Source organism: Camelina sativa, chromosome 5 (assembly GCF_000633955.1).
Source record: "Camelina sativa cultivar DH55 chromosome 5, Cs, whole genome shotgun sequence".
In the NCBI taxonomy this organism is placed as follows: domain Eukaryota; kingdom Viridiplantae; phylum Streptophyta; class Magnoliopsida; order Brassicales; family Brassicaceae; genus Camelina; species Camelina sativa.
Window position 1 is genome coordinate 26,079,924 of NC_025689.1, and position 20,178 is coordinate 26,100,101.

A 20,178-nucleotide genomic window follows, 5' to 3' on the forward strand; every position below is an offset into this window, starting at 1 on the left:
CAACTCTAGCAACCTAGCAATGCCAGACAACATCCAATCGAGTCCCTAGCACATCCTCCTCTTCATTGCCTTGATTCCACGATCACACTTTGCCTTTACCTGCACCACAAACACAAATTGAGATGCATGAGTATTTGATAAACACTCAGTGAGGCAATCCTCCCATCTACTTGGCTATACACACAAGCAACAGTGGTTCCAATGTTCTAAACAAACAACAAACAAAACATACAAACCAGGAAATCAAACATCGTCTCGCTGGAAGGGAGGTGGCGACCGACACCAGCCAAGTGTCGATCGACACTGGCTCTTGGTGTCAACCGACACTACCCCACAGTATCGATCGATGCTCAATTTGCTGGTGTTGACCGACACCAAGTGGTATCGATCGACACTCCCTCTGCAATCGCGATCTGCTCGAAGCCGAGAGTCGAATCTTGCTCCCAAACTCCCCCAAATCGTCCAATACTTGAAACCCAAGCCTTATACATCCGTAGGAACCTGAGCAACCAATCCCAACAAGAAAAACACACAAACAAGCAACAAACAAGCAAGAACAAGGAATCAAAGGCTTAGATTAGCCATGGTCATGCACTCACCTCTCTGCAGGAAGATTCTGACCAACAGTAACAAATCCAACCTTCCTAGCAAGCTTCTAGATCTTTCCTAGCTTCCAATCTCTCAAGAACAGCCAAGAGTCTCACCAAAAAATCACCAAAAAGCTCAAGAATACACTTTTTCCTCTTTTTCTCTCAAAAGCGTTAAACGGCGACAAGAGAACTTTCCAAAACCCTTCTGGTCGACAAAACACTTAAATATCTCGGTTTAGTGGTTTTCCCTAAACCAAACCGGTCCAAATCGATAATAAAATCAAACTGGTCGAACCAGAAAAACAATGGTGTCAACCGACACCCCCTTGGTGTCGATCGACACCCTCGCCCAAAACGCACAATTCGGTTTGCGGGTGTTACAGATTTATAAGTTTGACTCTTTCATAAAATGTTTCAACAATCTACATCTGTAGGAATGAAACTATAAAGTGTTGTGCAGTAAACAACTATGCTACCCGTTTTATGTCTTCATGGGAGGCCATCTCACATATCAAACCGAACCGGTGTTTTGTTTACTACGTTTCTGGAGGGTTGGAGAGTATGAAGGTATGTACTTTTAATAACACTTGCTTGATTGAACAAATGCTAAACACTATGTGCTATACTCTTTTTTTTTCTTTTTTTTTTGTGCAAAGACACTATGTGGTATACTCATTTACCAAACTTTTATAACACTTTAAACATCCTTAGGTAAACCGTGTATTGTAAACACACTGGCCTCCTCCAAGATCTTTATAAAACCGGAGTTTGAAGGACTTGAGCATCACAAGACTATGTAAGTTTTGAATGTTCATTAATATCAAGTAGTGTATCATATGAATGTGTTTAACTTATGAATGTGTTTTCTATATCTTCAGCTTGGAATTTGGTGGACGTTATTACATAAATCATGTAATGGAGCATGAAGGGAAAACTTCAGGGACTTAAACTGAAGGCACATTAGTTTTAAATTTTTTTTTTGTATATGCAAACTTTATAATTATTTTGAATGTTTGTATGACCAAGTACTAGAAACCCTTATATGGGTTGCTTTTCTATATTATCTCAATGGTCTAAATGAAGGAAGTCAGTTAGAACATTAGTTCATATATTTATAGACCAAATAATTAACCAAATAACATTAGTTCATATATTTATAGACCAAAGAATATACCAAAGAACATTAGTTCATGAATTCCAGAGATCAGAGTGATTTTCTTTTCTATATTATTCTAATTAAAATTAAACATAACAAATGTATTTGGCTCATTAAATACTTGAAAATTTGTAAATGGGCTTTAAAATCTTAATTAAGATATTATATATATAGAATACTATAATAAACATCTTATTGAGTACTCTTATTCGTTTTTCCATTTTAAAAAGTGAAATTAAAAAAAAAAATTAAACATTTTTTTTTGAAAAATACAAAATTCTGATTTAATAATTTAGAAAATAAAATTGGATTTTTTTCTATTAAATTCCTGCCCGCACAAGCGTGCGGGTAACTTTCCTAGTATCTTATATAGAAGATTATTAAAGGTCTCAACACATAATTTAATAGAAAAAGTAATATTCGAAGAATAATAAATGGATCACATGCAGGTAATGCCTAAAGTTTTGGAGACTTTCACAGAAAACACCTAACAATCTCACTTTCATTTTTACTTTATAACAAAAACATGATATTAGAGGAACCACCTGTTTGAGGAATGGATTCTATATTGGAAAGTGATCAAAACATTTTTAAAAATAGTAAATTATATATTTTGCTGCCAAACAAGAAAATGCGATACTACACATGTTAAGAGTGACTTGGTGGACCGTGGACATATATACTGAATCTGCCTAGGTAATAAGGTTCGGACATTGAAGGCTGTGTGCCTGTGTACTCCAACCTAAAGGAATGTTCTGTCTGTGTATGAAATATCTCACATAAAATGATTACCTTGCCCGTGAGTTTATATGAATATAGAGAAAAGGTTAAACTATGTAATAAATTAAGTCGTCCACAAAAAATAATACTTCAAAGAACCGAGTTTGACTAATTATGATCAGTGACATTTGTTGCCTCTACAATTTAAATAGGTTTGAACTTACATTGAAGAAAGCTATATAAATTGACAAAGGCTTGTAGTTTGTAGTTTCTGTTACTATTGGTTCGTTTTATATAATTTTAGTTTTGGGTTGCTTGTTCTTAATTTATTTAATACAGTCTTTGACAAGGACACAAGTGCATGATATTAACTGATTATGAACATTAGGCACGAAATGTCGGTCAATAGTTAGTATTCACAATTGCTTTTCTTGGTCACATGTGTTTGTAATCAAGAAAATGAAATGGATCGTTGTCGACAGAGCCATTACGACCTTGCCACCAAAAAAATTTGGTTCAAGTAGAGAATCGCATTTAGCCTTCTTTTTCGTTTTTCTTCAACAATGAACTTGATTTATTAAAATGTCATTTTCTTTTAATTTATCTATTAATGTTCTATACTAGTTTTTAAAAATGCCCTCTTTCTAAAGTTTTATTAAAATATCATAAAAATAAAATATATTATATTTATTAAAATATGTGTGTAAAATTCTGCATAAACTAATTTCATTTGTGTGTAAAATTTTACATATACAATTATAAATATAGTATACTTTTTAGAAAACTTTTAAAACCTTGCAAAATCTTTTAAAAACCATTTCAAACCTTATAAAAAATTTATAAATCTTTTAATTGAGTCTCCAAGTAGTAGTTACTATCCATAAATATCTTATAAACCTTATAAAATTTTATATTTTTAAAATTTAAAAGAAGTATTTTTGAAAATGGATATATGAAATATATATTTGTGAAAAGGGTATACTAAAAAGTGTATTTCTAAAAATTTCTTCAAATTTAGTAAACAAAAATTTGATAAACATTGTTTGCTAACAGAACAATTTATGAGTTTATATACATTGTTTGTAAGACTTGGTAAGTTACATAAAATGGTATGTCTTCGTTTATAAAAAAAAACTGTTGTCTTCTTTGATTTCTTTGAGGAAAACCGTATCAACATTTAATCCAATATGGATATATTCCCAAACTGGCACACATGTTTGAATACGTACAAATCTAAAATAAGAAGAAACAGAATTGACCTTGCAATATGTTAATTGATATATCATCTATAATATTCACAAAAATCTTTAGAGCAAAGATTATGTAAAATTTTCTGTATTGTTTTACCATGCAATAACATAACCTATAAGTTCTTAATATAGAAAATCAAAAACATGTTATACAAAAAAAAACTTTAGACTAAAGAGTTTTGTATGTTGCTACCATGCATACTTTAGACTAGATAGTCATATACTCTATCTTTTGCATTTTATTTTCTAATGAAAGTCATATCACTAGAGGAATATGCGCATATAGTTACGTTTATTTGCTAGAAAAAAATAATAACAAATATTAACTTCTAAAAGTTTTAAATTAGTGACAAAATTTTAGTTAATATAATTGGTAGCTAATTGGTTACTAAAGGTAGGTATGTAATAACAAATAGTAACAAATGCTAAGTGAGTGTAGCAAAATTTCTTCAAAATTTGTGACACCTAGTATCGTAATCCTGGTGCACACAACATAAATCGTCACAATTTGTAATTAATAATTACTAAAATAAATAGTAGTTTGAAGGTCGAGAGGGTTGAGAGATGAAGTTAAAGATGTGGCTATTTGACTGATTCTGATTTGTGTTTAGATCTATGTTCTCCGGTGAGGAATTGTTCATCCATTACCACTTTGCTTGTGAAGCTCATTGATTTGCTTATAGCTATTCTCAAAGATTCTACATGTTTCTGTTATCCTTTAAGTTCTTCTAAATTGGATTTCTTAATTTTCGTTTCTGTTTTGGTACTTTCTATTATTTTTCGTTTTTGTCTACGTAGAATGTTACAATAGATTACCTTAGCTTAGCTGTAGAGACATTGTTCAGTCATTACACCTTGAAATCTTAGGTTACTTTGACACATCCGTCAAAAACGTTTGAAGGTTGGTGACTTTGTATGTATATGAATAATCAATGAATGTTTGAAGTTTGTTCCATCATTAATTGAACTGTAAAATCTCTCTTTCTCTTCTCTTTTACTTGTTTCTTTATTTTGGTCGTTTAATTTAAATAATTGAAGCTCCTTTAATCTTCATGTTATTGTGCACTTCTGTCTCGTGATTGTGGTCAGATTGTTTCAGTTAACTTCATAAGCAATCTCAAAGTTAAGTTTGTGTCTAACAGACATTGGATTTCATTATGCTGACCACTCTTTTATTTTTCCCACTTATAGTTACTATGACCAAAGGTGAGATGCTTTAAGGACCTGCAAGTATATGTACTCTTGCTACAAACGCATTAGGAATAACAAGTATTCAATAATTTGTGTGACTGAAAAGTATTCAATAATAGAAGTTCTTTGGTATTAAAATAAGTCAAATAAGAAGGAAGTTAATATTTGTAATTGACAATTTCAAGAGAAGCAGATTCACTTACTTAATTGAGGTGTATTTCACTATTAATTTAGTTCTGAAATTGTAAATTAAATGTAAGAATCAATGCATTAAAATATTAAATATATATACTAAATATACAAGATCATAACATAAATGATTCAATAAACCAATTTTCTAATATTAAAAAATATATATTTTGAATATTTTTGTTGGTCAACGCCAGTTAACACCGAATACCGACAAATGGTGTATCCGGAATAAATTAGTTGTGATGTGAACCAGACGTTGACACAATATAATTGGTACATGTGTCATCCAATATATTTAGTTCTTACTTTTTACTACATGTAATCATTTCTAAGTTAAAGATGTGTGATCATGTATTCTTGTTACGAATCTTACTTTTCACTCCAAGGTTAGCTTTCCTTGTGTCTTATCGCTTTGTCTCAAGCCTTACATCTCTCTAGCTCAGTACTCTCGTTTGTGTCTTGTTCTTGATTCACACAAACCGTATAGAACATTAGAGAGATAAACACAAGAAACAACATTTTTCTTAAGGATCTTTTTAAATAATGCTTACACAAAAAGACAACATACGTATTGGTTTATCTCCACTTGCTACTCTAGAAACCTAAACGTTAATCATGCCTCTTACACAACCCACACTACTAATTAAATACTAGGTTCACTTCTCCAAGCAACCTATAACTACTACACTCAAGTAGACACTCCAACTAATGCAAGTTCCTTAGCCCATTAACCTTTATTACCAAAACACCACAAGGCCCAACATCTCCTTACGTTTACTTTTCTCCCTTCTTTGTAGTTAGTTACTCTTCTTCTTCGACAACATCTTCTTCTCTTCGTCGTGCTCTTCCTTAGCTTTGCTTCTTCTTCTTCGACTAATTCTTCTTTTCTTATAGGTTTAGTGTAGTTGTCATCAATGGGAAAAGATAATTTATCATTCTTCATTACCTAATAGACAACCATACATATGTATAGAAGTCCTAGATTCATAGAATCATAGAATCAAAGTCGAGAAGTAAAGTGATCAACACGCCGATGAACTATTTTAGATGTAACATCCACCTTATCCTCGGCAACCAAACCTTTAGCGACGTCTCTTAGCTTAGGCTTAAGGATCTTTCCATTCCCGTTTTTAGGCAGTTCCTCCAAAAATACCACCTTTCCCGGACACATAAAATGTGGCAGATTCTCACGGCAATACTCTATCAAATCTTTCTCTCTGCTCAAAGATTTATCTTCAAGATCTTCTTTATCAGTCTCGCCCTTTTGTAAAACAACGAATGCACACGGGGTTTCACCCCACTGAGAGTGAGGCATGGCCACGACGGCAGCCTCAAACACTTTTGGGTGCTTGTAAAGAACATTTTCGACCTCAACACTGCTGATGTTTTCGCCTCCTGAGATGATTATGTCTTTGGACCGATCTTTGATCTCGATGTATCCTTCCGGATGAATCACACCTACGTCCCCAGTGTTGAGGCATCCATGCTTAAATGCTTCAAATGTAGCTTTGGGATTCTTTAGATACCCTTTCATTAAAATGCTTCCTTTAATGACAATTTCTCCCATCGTCTTCCCATCGCGTGGGACACTCTCTTGAGTTTCGTTGTTCTTCACGTCAACTTCAGCTAGGCCTAAGACGCCTAGGCCTTGCCTTGCTTTTAGCTCCATCTGTTGATTCTCTGGTAATCTGTTTAAAGTGAGTAATAGGGCTGTCATATAATCTTAAAGTAGTAAACATTGTCATTTGTCAGTAGCCATTCATTCACATCTCTTATTTAAGCCAATAAAACAATGTCATGTAATATTAAATTAAATAAATAAAATATATATTAATAATTTTTTTAAAAATCATTAACAAAAAATAGAAAAAAATAGTTTAAGTAAATCTAAACCAACACATAATCTCGTTTAATTATAAAATTCAAACTGTAATTTTCCTTTATCAACTTAAACCAATGTATGAATTCGTTTAATTAATTGTAAAATCTAAACTCTAATCATCATTTTTCAAGTCAAACCATCATGTAATATCTTTTAATTGTAAAATCTGACCCTTTATTTGTCTACCCAGATCGACATAAAATTTCGTTTAATTGTAAAATATAAGCTCTAACTCTTTTTTATAAACTCAAACCGACATATAATCTCGTTTAATTCTTTTTTGACAATATACTCTCGTTTAATTATAATATCTAAACCTTAATTATTATTTATAAATTCAAACTGACATATCATATTGTTTAATTGTGAAATATAAATTATATTTATAAACTCAAAACTGACATATAACATTGTAAACCAAAACTCAATAATATATTATTAGTTTTTCTAAAAGTATAATAATATTAATTTTTTTATTTTTTATTAGGTGGCATAGTCCGATTAATTGAAAAAGAAGGAGGTGAACAGAAAGCCTCACCCAAGTATTTTCCCAAAAAAAAATATTCACTATTAAATTTTAGATAAAGGTTAGAGAAATTGAAAAAAAAAAAAACCAGTAAAATATTTATATCCTAAAAATATTATAAAACTATAACTAAATTTTAAACTTTTATACTAAACCCTAAACCTCATATAATAATCGGAAACCCTAAAAACAAACATTATTAGACCGAAACTTTTAGATCAAAAACTCATCAAATTTAGTTTTATTTTTTGGGATATTTTTGGACTAAAGAGTTTGTAATAGTATTTTAAGAAGGTGATGGTATTTTTGCCGTTTAGAACAAAAAATAATTATTTATTGCTGTCCTAGGGTATTTGCTTAAAAATTGTCCTTTTAAATAATTAATGTTAAAAATAAGTCTCAAATATATCAGGATAAACTTATACCTATATGATTATTACCTGTTCCACTCATCTGGCCACTCACAAAAGAGCACTGGACCAGTGGCCTCCGTAAGCCCATAGGCATGCATAACTTGGAACCCAAACTGCTGAACTTTCTTAAGAAGAGCAGCGGGTGGCGGTGAACCCCCGGTCAGAACATGCACTGGCCCAGACCTATGTGACAGGTCAAGTGGATTTCCTCGCAGAAGAATGTTGAAAACCGTAGGAGCACAACACATATGTGTCACGTTATGCATTTCTATGTTCTTGTAGATCTCCGGGGAAGTCACATGCCTCATACACACATTGGTGCCCCCGCGAGCCGCCGTTGCCCATGTAAACGTCCATCCATTGCAATGAAACATAGGGAGAGTCCAAAGATAGATAGGGCAGGTCCCCATTACCCAACCAATAATCATGCTTAATGTGCTCAAATATGCTCCTCGGTGAGTAATCACCACACCTTTTGGGTCGGCTGTGGTACCCGACGTGTAATTTAACGAGATCGGATCTTGTTCGTCTTGAACATGGAACATACGTGCGACCAACGAGGGCGTAGGCTCTCCTCTCTGGATGAGACCCTCATAGTCTAACTCCCGGGACGAAACCCTCTCTGGGAAACTGATCTCGTCAATGAATATGACCGGCAGGTTCAGTTCCGAGTCGGCATATGGTAGTAATTGAATGATTTCTCGTGCTAAGGGCTCAAAACTCCGGTCAATGAATAAGAGCTTGGGGTTGGCGTGGTGGAGGATTGCGGCAATGGATGTTGCGTCCAGGCGAGTGTTGATAGGGTTAAGAACAGCTCCAGCCATGGGAACGGCAAAGTGCATCTCATACATGGCCGGTATGTTTGGAGCCACAACGGACACCTAAACACAATTATAGTCACATACCTCTTATATGAATGAAAGAGAAAGAGAGAGAGAGTGACATATTACCACATCGTTCTTCGCGATGTTAAGAGATATGAGAGAAGCGGCTAGACGACAGCAACGGTCATAGGTCTCAGGCCAAGTGAAATTAGTTTGTCCGTTAATGATCGATGTTCGATTAGGATAACACTCCGCAGCTCTCTTTAAAAATGTTATAGGTGTTAGAGGGACGTTGTTTGCTTCACATAACGCCAGATTATCCATCTTCTTCTTCTTCTTAGTTTTTGTTTAGTGAATGTCTGTGTAAGTAAAGAGATATATGCAAATAGATACTATAAGTAGAAAAACAGATACTATATTTATGTTTTTAAGATGGGCAGTTGGTAGTTATAGGAGATATAAAACACTGATAAATTTGGGAATACAAAACAACAAGTCGCTCACACTTATTGCAAGGGTCCTTTTCCTTATCAACATTTTTATGTGATCAGGATTTGAGCCACATTTTTATTTGTTCTACTGATCGACATGGTAGAGCCAAATAATTGTATCAATAAATTGAATAGCAATAAATTTGGAAAAATATTTGGGTTCACTCCTAGGGTGAACTTTGTTGTTCACTTCATCCTTTTCAACCAATCAGAATCTTCTATAAATTATTTCATTTAAAATTTAAATCAAAATTAAATAAAAAGCAAAACAAATTAAGGAATCAAATTTTGTATATTTTTAATTAAGAAAAATTAAATATTGGCTTGGTTTAGATTTTACAATTAGAACGAAATTATGATTTGTAATTTTGCTTTTAATTTGTTTAGATTTTGTTCCAATAGGGTCACCGCCATGTATAAATCTGAATGATTGGTCAATTTCTATGTTCCTTATATATATTAACGCTCTTAATTTGTATTTTTATTTTGTTTGTTTGAATTTTGATGCAAGTAATGAAGTAATCAAAAAAGACAATTCTTGGGTTCACCCCTAGGGGTGAACCTCTCTTATTCACCCCCTTTAAATTAAGGAAACAAATCTTAATTAAGGAAACAAATTCTGTAGATCAATCAATTTTAAAATTGTTAATTCTAATATTATCTTACAATTATTTAATTATCACATCTAAACCCTAACCATTTTTTATATAACCAAACTGACATCTAATTTTGTTTAATTATAAAATCTAAATGCTAACTACCCTTTTGTAAACCCAAAACGACATATAATTTTGTTTAATTATAAAATCTAAACCCTAACCACTCTTTTGTAAACCCAAATCGACATATAATTTTGTTTAATTGTAAAATATAAATCCTAACCACTCTTTTGTAAACCCAAACCGACATATAATTTCGTTTAATTGTAAAATCTAAACCCTAACCACTCTTTTGTAAACCCAAACCGACATATAATTTTGTTTAATTGTAAAATCTAAACCCTAACCACTTTTTTGTAAATCCAAACCGACATCTAATTTTGTTTAATTATAAAATCTAAATCCTAACAATTCTTTTATAAACACAAACCGATATATAATTTTAAAAATTATAAATTTAAACGCTAATCCTCTCTTGTAAATTCAAATCGACATAGTTTTCTTAATAAAAGATCTACATAATTTGTTACCTTAATTTTTTTTGTCTTTTTTAATTTAATTTTGATTTTCTTTTTAAATATGATAGGACATGGCATATTATTGTATTCTTATTAGTTAATAAAGAGGGGGTGACTAAGAGTTGTTCACCCCTAAAAGTGAATCCAAGAATTTTTCAATCAAAAATCAAAATAATGATATACGTCCATATAAAAGCATCTATTAGATTTAGATCATGGAAAATTTCTTACCAATAAAATTTATTGCAATTTTGACAGCTAGTCGCATAAAGGAAGTTGAGATTCAATTGGCCGGTGGGTTTTTTCCAACAAATTTTTCTCATTTTTCTTTTTCTGGTGTTTCAAGTAATTTCTACCAGTTGGTTTAAGGGATAATTGGAAAAATAATATATTTTAGAAACTTAATTTGAAAACCAGATTATTTACTAATATAATTAGTAAAAAAAATTAAAGGTGTTGACAAACAAAAAGTTAGCAAAACCCCACTTTTCACTATTTACTACTGTTTGGCTGGTTTTTACGTCCTTAACAAAACATATTATAATTTACGCATATGACACTGAAATAATTACATAATATGATTCGTACAACAAACTTAGTGTACAAATTATGCTTCTCAAAATGCATATCAAATGATAGTAAAAAATAATATATCTGAATTTAAATAAAAATTTACAGAAACTAACATTTTAGTTATTACAATCGAAATGTTATGTAATAATAATAAAAAAATGGAATGTTGTAAGTTTTTTCTCCTCGGGTAGATATAAAAGGCTTATTTTTGACGCTCTTGACTTGTTTTAACCGTTTTTCCCTTCTACAAAAGAGAGAAAACTTCCAGAGAGTTTTTGGAGAAATTGTGTACTTGTTCTTGAGAAATATATTCATGTGGTTGGAGATCCGAGTCCGTGAACGTGTTAGGATCGTGTTGTGGTTCTGTCTCTGGTCGTGTATAGTCTATTTCTCTCTGTTTTGCAAAGCTGAGTGCGTGACCATGGCTTATCTAAGCGATTAGACGTGTGTTTGATTGCTTTTGTGTGTGATTGTGAGTATATGACGTGATGTTTGTGGCCTGTGGGAGGCGGATTTGACATCACTGATACTGTGGTGATGGTTGGAGCCGAGAGCAGTCGAGAGAGGTCGCGTTCGGTGATGCTTCTTGTGACTGCATTGATCGATATAAGGAGTGAATCGGTCGATGCAGCTAGGGATTGGAAGGAAACGATGGGCGTTGCATCGGTCGATTGAGGAGGTGCATCAATCAACGTAGTAGGCATTGCATCGTTCGATGCAAGGAGTGTGTTGGTCGACGCAAGGGCGCTGTGACGATGCATGTGTTCAGAGTTGTCTGCTTTGCTTGTTTCTTTGTGTATTGCTTGTGTTTTTCTTTTTGCTTGTGTGTATAGCCCAGTAGATGGGAGGATCGCCCCACAGAGTATTTGTGATAATACTCAAGCATCTCAATTGTTGTTTGTGGTGCAAGAAAAGGCAAAGTGTGATCGTGGAATCAAGGTGATGAAGAGAAGAATGTTTTAGAGGCTCGGTTGTTTGTTCTATGCTGCTGTTAGGTTGCTAGAATGGAATGATGTGGTCTAGAAAGGTTGTTAGGTTGCTGGTTCATAGTTCTATGACTTTTTTTTATGATATTGGCGTTGTTGGATAGATGCTATTTGTTTATTTGTTTATTCATTATTGGTGATTGGATTATTGATATTGATTTATGTTATCTGCTGTTGTTTGATTGGGGCTAGGTTGCTAGTGAGTATGGGATCACTAGATATTAGGGTATAAAAAAACAGGTCAGGTTGTTTCAAAAGTTTACAATCTATTATATATTATATAACCAAATCGATCAACTAAAAAAAACAGAACTAAATTGAATACAAATTTTTAAAATTGGAGGCTTGTTAAGTTAATTTTTCCGCTCATTCGAAATTGGATTCATTTTGTTCTTATTCATAATATGACTAGAAATACTTTTTTGTAATTTTAGGCGATATGAGACCATTTTTTTGTTCTTATTCAAAAGTTGAACACGCTTTCTTCTTCATTAATTGAGTAATACATGTCCATTTAAAAAAAAAAATTGAATCAAAATGTATGCAAAAAAAAAAGTTTAATTAACTTTATGTATTATATGATGATTGCTAACTATTAAAAATATATATCAAACAAAGATGATAGGAGAATCATAATTTTAAATCTTAACAAAATCTTCAAGATAATTATATTATTTATTATGGAACATTAATAGTGTTTGGTTGTATGGAAGAGTAGAGAATTAGTTGTAAGGATTGTTTGGACATATTTATAGAATACCCTAAAATAGCACTAAAAGTTTTATGTACAATAATATCCAACACTCCACAAACTTCCAAAAATAGCAGTATTTGACACAATTATAAAATATAAAATTAATTTTTAGAGTATTTAATTAGGTTTGGGTTTTTAAATTTATATTTAGGATATAGTTTTGAGGGGGTAAAGTTTTGGGTTTTATTTTGAAAACGGGTGTAATTTTTGAAACTTTGGAAATGATGTGCTAAATGTAAACCCGTGAATCGATTTGTAGATCGACACCTTTGATGGGTTTCGCTCGACATACTATGTAGTCAGGTTGTTTGGTTCAATTATTTAATTCTCCGGTTTGCGTGGTTGGTTTAGGAAAACCCTAAGACTCGAGTTTATTACGAAAAATTGACTTCCCAGAGTCCTTTAGCTGCTTTTGACATTCCCAAAGAGAAGAGAACATAGAAAAAAAGTCATGTGGGAGCTCTAGAAGCTTTTCCTGAGGTTTTCTATTTCTATTGGTGAGTTTTCTTCCTTGAGACTGAGGATTAAGGCTAATGAAGGACGTGATGAAGGTGCTTTGGTGCTAATTTTCTCGTTTTGGGTTTAGAATCTTCTTATTCTAAATCTGAGTGCATGAACATGGCTTATCTAAACTGAGATATTTGTTTTTGTGTTCTGTGAGTTGTTTGATTGAGTTTCTTGTTTTTTTTTTCATGGTCCCTATGGCTTGTGATGGCTTATGGGTGAGTTGTGGCCGCATTAGAGGTGGTGGGAGGTGGAGATCGGACCTTCAGCTTCGAGGAGAATGTGGTTGCGGGGTTGGTGTCGATCGACACCAGATGGGTGGTGTCAGTCAACACCAAGGTGGTGACGGCACAACTACTTTTGAGAGTATTGTTCGACACAGCTAGGATTTTTGGGCTTGTCGAGATCGGTGTTTGTCGACACCAGGTAGGTGTTGGTCGACATCATCATGTAGGCGCTAATGCATGTTTTTTTTTTGCCTGGTTTGATTTGTGTTGTTGTTTGATTCATGTGGAGATTTTATTTCTTGTGTGTATAGCCCGATAAATGGGAGGATTGCCTCACTAAGTATTTTTAGATATACTTATGTATGTCAATTGTTGTTTGTGGTGCAGATAAAGGCAAAGTGTGATCGTGGAATCAAGGTAATGAAGAGGCGAATGTTCTAGAGGTTTGGTTGCTTGTTCTTTACTTATGATAGGTTGCTAGAATGAAACATTTTTTTTCTATAACAGATGTTTAGGATGCTGGTTCTATGACTTTTTTTTATGAAATTGGCATTATTGGATATTGTTATTGGTTTATTTATTATTCGTTTATTGGATTAATCTTATGAAATTATAGGAATGGTATCGATTCTTATCCGCTGGTTGGTTTGAGTGCTGTTAAATTGTTAGTGAGTACGAAAACACTATTTATTATTGTATATAAAAAAACGTGATAGGTTGTTTCACTAAATTTGTTTTGTGTTATTTGTGAGAATTACTCTAAAAAAAAATACAAATTCTATATATACACTTAATAATTTTATTTTATTTTGTCTTGAATGTGGTGACATTTTATGTAATGTTTTACTAAAAGAAATGTTATTTTATAAAATGTATTTTAAAAATATTAATATAGATGTTTACCATAGGTTTTAGTAGGCCTGGGCATTCAGTTTAATCGGTTTAATCGGTTTGGTTTATTCAGTTTTTTGATTTTTCGGTTATCTAAAAATCCTGCCGAATTGAACCGAATTTTTATTCGGTTCGGGTTATTCGGTAATCGGTTTATTCGGTTCGGTTATGGCGTTCAAAATTAATTCCGAAATAAACTGAAGTATTTTCTAATTCGGTTAATTTAAACCGAATTGGACCAAAATCAAAAATATTGGACTAATAAAAACAAACCAAAAAAATTAAAAGGCCTGTTAAAGATTTTCAAGCCCAGTTTAACAAATTTACAAGTCCAGTTAAAAAATCCAAGCCCTATTCGCCAACCATTGATAGTTAGGGTTTGAGGACACCATGGCTGTCGCCATCGCCGTTCGATCTGGCCATCCGGAATGGATGGAGTGATGTCTCCGTCGGAACAGAAGGAGATACTAATGAAGTAAACAAAGTATATAGATATAAAATCGATAAAGGCTGCTCCAGCTGTAAATAAAAGAGATGAATCAGAAGAGTAATCGGCTATTAACGAGTGTACAAATCAAACTATATAAAGGATTAAAAGTAACCCAAGTATCAAAACCCTTTAACAGATTAGTGAGAAAGTTCACGAATTAAAGAGAAAGAAGAAGATCTTACCATGTAGATTTACGTTACTAGGGTTTTATTTTAAGGAGCAGCGGCTGGAAGAGCAAAAAGTTCTATCATCGATAATAAAAAGTTGAGTTTGTTTTATTTTGATAATGTTATTGGATATGTCTTTTATTAATTAAATATATGAGTTTGGTGGGTTTTAAAACTATGGACTGGGCTTTCGTTTGTTTTTTTTTTTGTTTTTAATTTCAAAGCCCAATTAATTTTTAGTTAGGGTTTTCTTTGAGTCATCTTCCCCAAACACATTTCACGCGGCCGTATGATGAAAATACAGAGAAATAATCTGGTGAAGGTCCTCAAGGAGAAGAAGAACGTCGAAGAAGGGGTGATAAAGAAAGAAACCGAATAACCGATCGGTTTTAGCCTGCCGAACCGAACCGAACCCGAAACCGAATACCTAAAATGATTTCGCCGATCGGTTTAAGCTTCCTCTCAGCTTCGGTGCTGATAACCGAAAAGTCGGTTTATTCGGTTTGGGTTTTTTGGTTATCACCGAACGCCCAGGCCTATTCAGTTTTAGGACTACCACGACGACACTTGCTTCGCTGCCAACAAATCACTATTGAGGAAGGAGAGAGATAAAAGCGTTATAACTCACTTATTTGATTAATTGATGTTTGTAGGGTTAAATCTAAAGGGTTAATTGATTTTTTTTTCTTGTGTTCGATCCTAAGTACTAGATTAATAAGATCATTACTCATAGGACTTTAATTGACTCAAAAGCTAGCATGATCATGATCTACAAATCATTACCAATTTTACTTTGGATATTCTCACATTTAGTTTTAATAATTCTTGTGATATATCTTGAAACGACCGCACCCGGATTTCCTATCCTCGCACAGGACACAAAGGAAATAATCCCACCGGAACCCCATAATTACCAGCGTAGGAATCGCTCCTTACAAAAACTTCTACAAATACAACAACCACACATTCGTAGACTATAATCACCATGCATCATACTCCTTCAACGTCTGATTGAACAAGCCACTTGACTTTACCTTTGAAGCAAGCTTTGCTTGTTCATGTATTACCAAACACCACCTCATCTAGTTACTGAGTCGCAAAACCAACCATCCCTAGCGACCGAGTAACAAGAGAGGTGGGCTGGAATACTTTATTCTGTCCAGCCACAGAAACCCTTTTTCCGATGAACCCTTTGATTCACCATCTTAGCTTGAACCCTGCACTCTTGAGCTATAACTTGGTTCTTCATCTACTATGACTTAAAAACATAAGCCATAAACACTCCTGCAAGGTTCCAGCTCATACCAAGCTTTTTGGCTCACCCAACAATACAATTTACAACAATATACACCATACAAAAACCTCCAAATCAACACTCGAATAAAACCCAAACTAACCGTTCAATTCGCAGTCCCACCGTTGGATATGGAGCTAGTACTATCAAGAGTATCTCCACAAAATTTCGTCCCGATCAGGCTGGATTTGGTCCTCCAAATGTCGCCTAGAAAGAACCATCTCGGAAGAGTTTCTAGGGTTCATATTAACCTAGATTTTACAGTTTCCAGCAATTACTTGTTCAGGAAGTAACGACCATAACTCCTTCAATTTAACTCCGAATAACAATCCTCCAATTGCTATGCACTCTTGGCTTGTTGTAGATCACGCCAATAACCTCACCTTTCCGAACCGATGTCAGATCCGGCCACGACGAGCCTCCAAGTTTGGCTCCTCCACACTGCCTTTATCTCCAACCTTCTTTCACTTTCCTTCTCCTCTTCAGCTCTTTTCACTCTGCTCTGTTCTCCCACCACCAAAGAAGCTTCCCAAAGCCATGGGAGGAATGAACAGAACAACTGGTGGTCCACCACCTCCGCCACAACATGTTCTCTCTCTCCTCCCCACAACTCGTTATCTCTTTTCCTCGCACACCACAAGCGAGCTTTGCCTCTCCTTTAATTAATCCACCACAGTTCATCTTCACGATGACATAGTCATTTTAATAACCGATCCTAATTGATATATCATGGTTTTTGTGGTTTTTAACCATGATATAAAGAGTCTTTTAGTGTCTTTTGATTTGTTTTCTAGGATGTTTTTGAGTCTTTACAGGTTTTATAGGATTTTGGCATGAAAGAAGCGAAATGGAACTATTTGGATGATTATGGAGCATTTAACCGGAGGAAATCAATTTGGAGTCTAATCCTATGAAGAGCGTCGACCGACACCAAAGGAGCATCGGTTGACACCAAGTTGATCCGACACAAGACTTCAAAATTGGAAGTTTTACAAAAGTTGCCCGAAGTTTTCCATATTTGCAACACAAGTCTCTGACGTGTTTTAGGACATATAAATAGTATTTTTAGGTTTTACAAACCCTTAAGTTGTTTTCTATCAAGTTTTATTTTTCCTGCAACCCTGAGAGATTTTTGGAGAGCTATTGGAGAGAGATCTGAACTATTTGAGAAAAGAATTTCTAAACTCCTTCTTACTCTTTTAATATCTATTGCTTATTATTCAGAATAATGTTTTGTTCTTCATTGAATATGTTAGTTTACTTGTTAGATTCAGGGTTTTTCATAGGGATTTTATGAATTATTAGATCTGTTTATTTAGGATTCATTATCTTGCTAGATCTTCATCATAGGTTGTTCTTCATATTAATCCTTGATTGGATCATCTAGAATTGATAACGTAGGAAAATAAATTGATATGAGAATATAATTGATTTTCCTGATAAAACCTTTTGATGAGCAAAATTATTTCTTTCAAAGAGTTTTGATTTAATAATTTTGTGAACAATCTAAACTTGTTTTCAAAGCTGATTTTTAACCTAGAATTTTACAAAGAGATTTGGATTTTCTGGTTTTAAATTTAGATAATATTTGCAGTGAGAACAGATTTATTTTACAAAAAGTGTTTAGAGTTCTAGATATGTTCTTAATTGCTTGAATCCTATTTATTTGTTGATTTAATAATTTGTAATCTTCTGAAAATTCCCTAGACCTAGCTTTTTGATCCCCTGAATTTACAACAGTTTTATTTTAATATTTTGCATTGCTTTTATTTTAATTCAAATCAATTTGTTTAGCGTAATCATAAAACTCTATAATTTATTGTGTAGTCATGAGTCCTTGTGGAATTCGACCCCTAAGTACTGCATTGATCTCTTAATTTGAGAGGATAGCTCTAGGGTTTAATTTGAGCATATCAAATTTTGGCGCCGTTGTCGGGGACTCTTTGATCTACCATTAGATTTGAGTTTTTAATTTCGTCTAAATTTTTCTTTTTATTTTTTCTACTTACACGTTTTGGTTTTTCTTCTCTTTGGTGTTTCAGGTGTATGCCTCCTAGACTTCACACAAGGAGAAACAAGTCTGATCCTACTGTGAATCTGTCAAAGTAAGAGTTGGGAAAACTTGAGCGTGAGAACCAAAAAGCAGCCAAATCCTTGAAGATGATTAACACAATCATTCTGATGCGTTATGAGGATGGTGCTTTGAGGGATCAAGAGGGCCACTTGCGCAATGAGCNATCATCTAGAATTGATAACGTAGGAAAATAAATTGATATGAGAATATAATTGATTTTCCTGATAAAACCTTTTGATGAGCAAAATTATTTCTTTCAAAGAGATTTGATTTAATAATTTTGTGAACAATCTAAACCTGATTNCAAGCTTGATACAGAGGGCAATGTGATTGTCGAACCTGTTGTCAACGAACAAGCTGTTGTGAACCAGCACGCTGGTGTCGTTGATGAGCCAAACCTTGGTGTCGATCGACACCAACAAGAGGGTGTTGATCGACACCCACCTGCAGCAAACGTACGTGGAGCTGCCAACCACGTCCATAATCCAGTTCGAAGACAGGATCAAAACCGGGATCTGATCAGGACCATTGATGACTACAACCGGGCTGATCTTGTGTATGAGAACCGGTCTGCTATTGTTCCTCCACCATTCCAAAGGAATGATTTTGAGCTGAAGCCTGCTTACTTCCAACTGGTTGGGCAGAGACCTTTCTCTAACCTGCCCCATGAGAAGCCTTTGGACCACATTGAGCACTTTGAGGATCTTGTGACCAGTATCAAGGCTAATGGAGTGACTGAGGATTTCATATACTGCAAGCTCTTCCCATATTCACTTGCTGGAGAAGCATCTCAATGGTTGAAACAGTTGCCAGCTGGATCTTTGACAAATTGGCATGATATCAAGGTGGCTTTCCTCAACCATTTCTATGATGATGCAATGTCATATGAGCTAAGAGTCAAGCTGTCCTCCTTCAAGCAAGGACATTATGAAGCTTTCAAGGCAGCTTGGGTGAGATTCAAAGCTTATCAGAGGGACTGTCCACACCATGGTTTTTCAAGGATACAACTGTTGAGTATCTTCTTTAGAGGGTGTGATTGGAAGTATCAGTTAGCTTTGGATGCTGCAAGTCATGGGAACTTCAAGACAAGATTTCCAGAAGATGCTGAAGTTTTGATTGAAAATTTGGCTTCTAGCAAATAACACTAAAAGAGCTGATGCTGAAAGAAAGAGACTGCATGGAGAGTTCGAGTCAAACCAGCTTGCTTCTATTAATGCTAAGCTGGATTCAATAAACAATCTTCTTATGGGTAAGAAGTCAGTCCAATTTGCTGTTGAAGTTGAGACATTTGAGCCAGAGCCAGAGAATACAGAGGAGAATGTCAACTATGTGTATGGAGCTAGGTATCAGGGACAGGGATTCGGTAATCAGCAAGGCAACAGACCTTACAATGGTGACCAGAAGCAGCAACAGAACAATGGCTATACAAGAACCTATGGGAACTCATCTTATCAATCTCCTCCTCCTAAGAATTCTTCAGAGAGTATAATGGAAGCCATGCTTGAGCATCTTTTGCAAGAATAGGAGCAATTGACAGTGACATTCAATGGGAAGATTGACAATGTCTACACTGAGCTGAATGGGAAGATTGATGCATTGAATGTTCATGTTAAGAAGCTGGAGATTCAAGTTGCTGAAACAAGGTTTATTATGGTGGTGAATGATGATGAATGTATGCAATGGTGAGATATGAATGGAATGATGGATGGGTGTTTCAACTCCCCTTATGCTGTTGTAGTATAAGAGGTATCAATCCTAAATAAGTGTTTGTGAACAATTAAGATATGCATATGAATCTAAGTTAAG

At 34.1% G+C, this 20,178-nt stretch overlaps 1 protein-coding gene and 1 long non-coding RNA gene across 2 annotated transcripts; both read right to left on the reverse strand.

The window, feature by feature from the left end:
- On the reverse strand, positions 5,602–9,151 carry LOC104787601 (probable acyl-activating enzyme 12, peroxisomal). The gene is made up of 3 exons (XM_010513208.2): positions 8,871–9,151; positions 7,948–8,801; positions 5,602–6,787 (listed from the first exon to the last, which is right to left on the reverse strand). Exons 1-3 carry the CDS (start codon positions 9,066–9,068, stop codon positions 6,100–6,102), a joined length of 1,740 nt encoding a protein of 579 aa, XP_010511510.1. The 5' UTR covers positions 9,069–9,151; the 3' UTR covers positions 5,602–6,099.
- LOC104787602 lies at positions 14,457–15,112 on the reverse strand. The gene is made up of 2 exons (XR_767992.1): positions 15,020–15,112; positions 14,457–14,866 (listed from the first exon to the last, which is right to left on the reverse strand). It is a non-coding gene; the product is annotated as an uncharacterized LOC104787602 (long non-coding RNA).

Excerpts from the sequence above, each read along its gene's own strand:
- LOC104787601 (XM_010513208.2), bottom strand. The coding sequence starts at position 9,068 with ATGGATAATCTGGCGTTATGTGAAGCAAACAACGTCCCTCTAACACCT. Across the intron at positions 8,802-8,870 it reads ACATCGCGAAGAACGATGTG|GTGTCCGTTGTGGCTCCAAA; the intron begins GTAATATGTCAC and ends AATTGTGTTTAG. Across the intron at positions 6,788-7,947 it reads TGGCCAGATGAGTGGAACAG|ATTACCAGAGAATCAACAGA; the intron begins GTAATAATCATA and ends CACTTTAAACAG.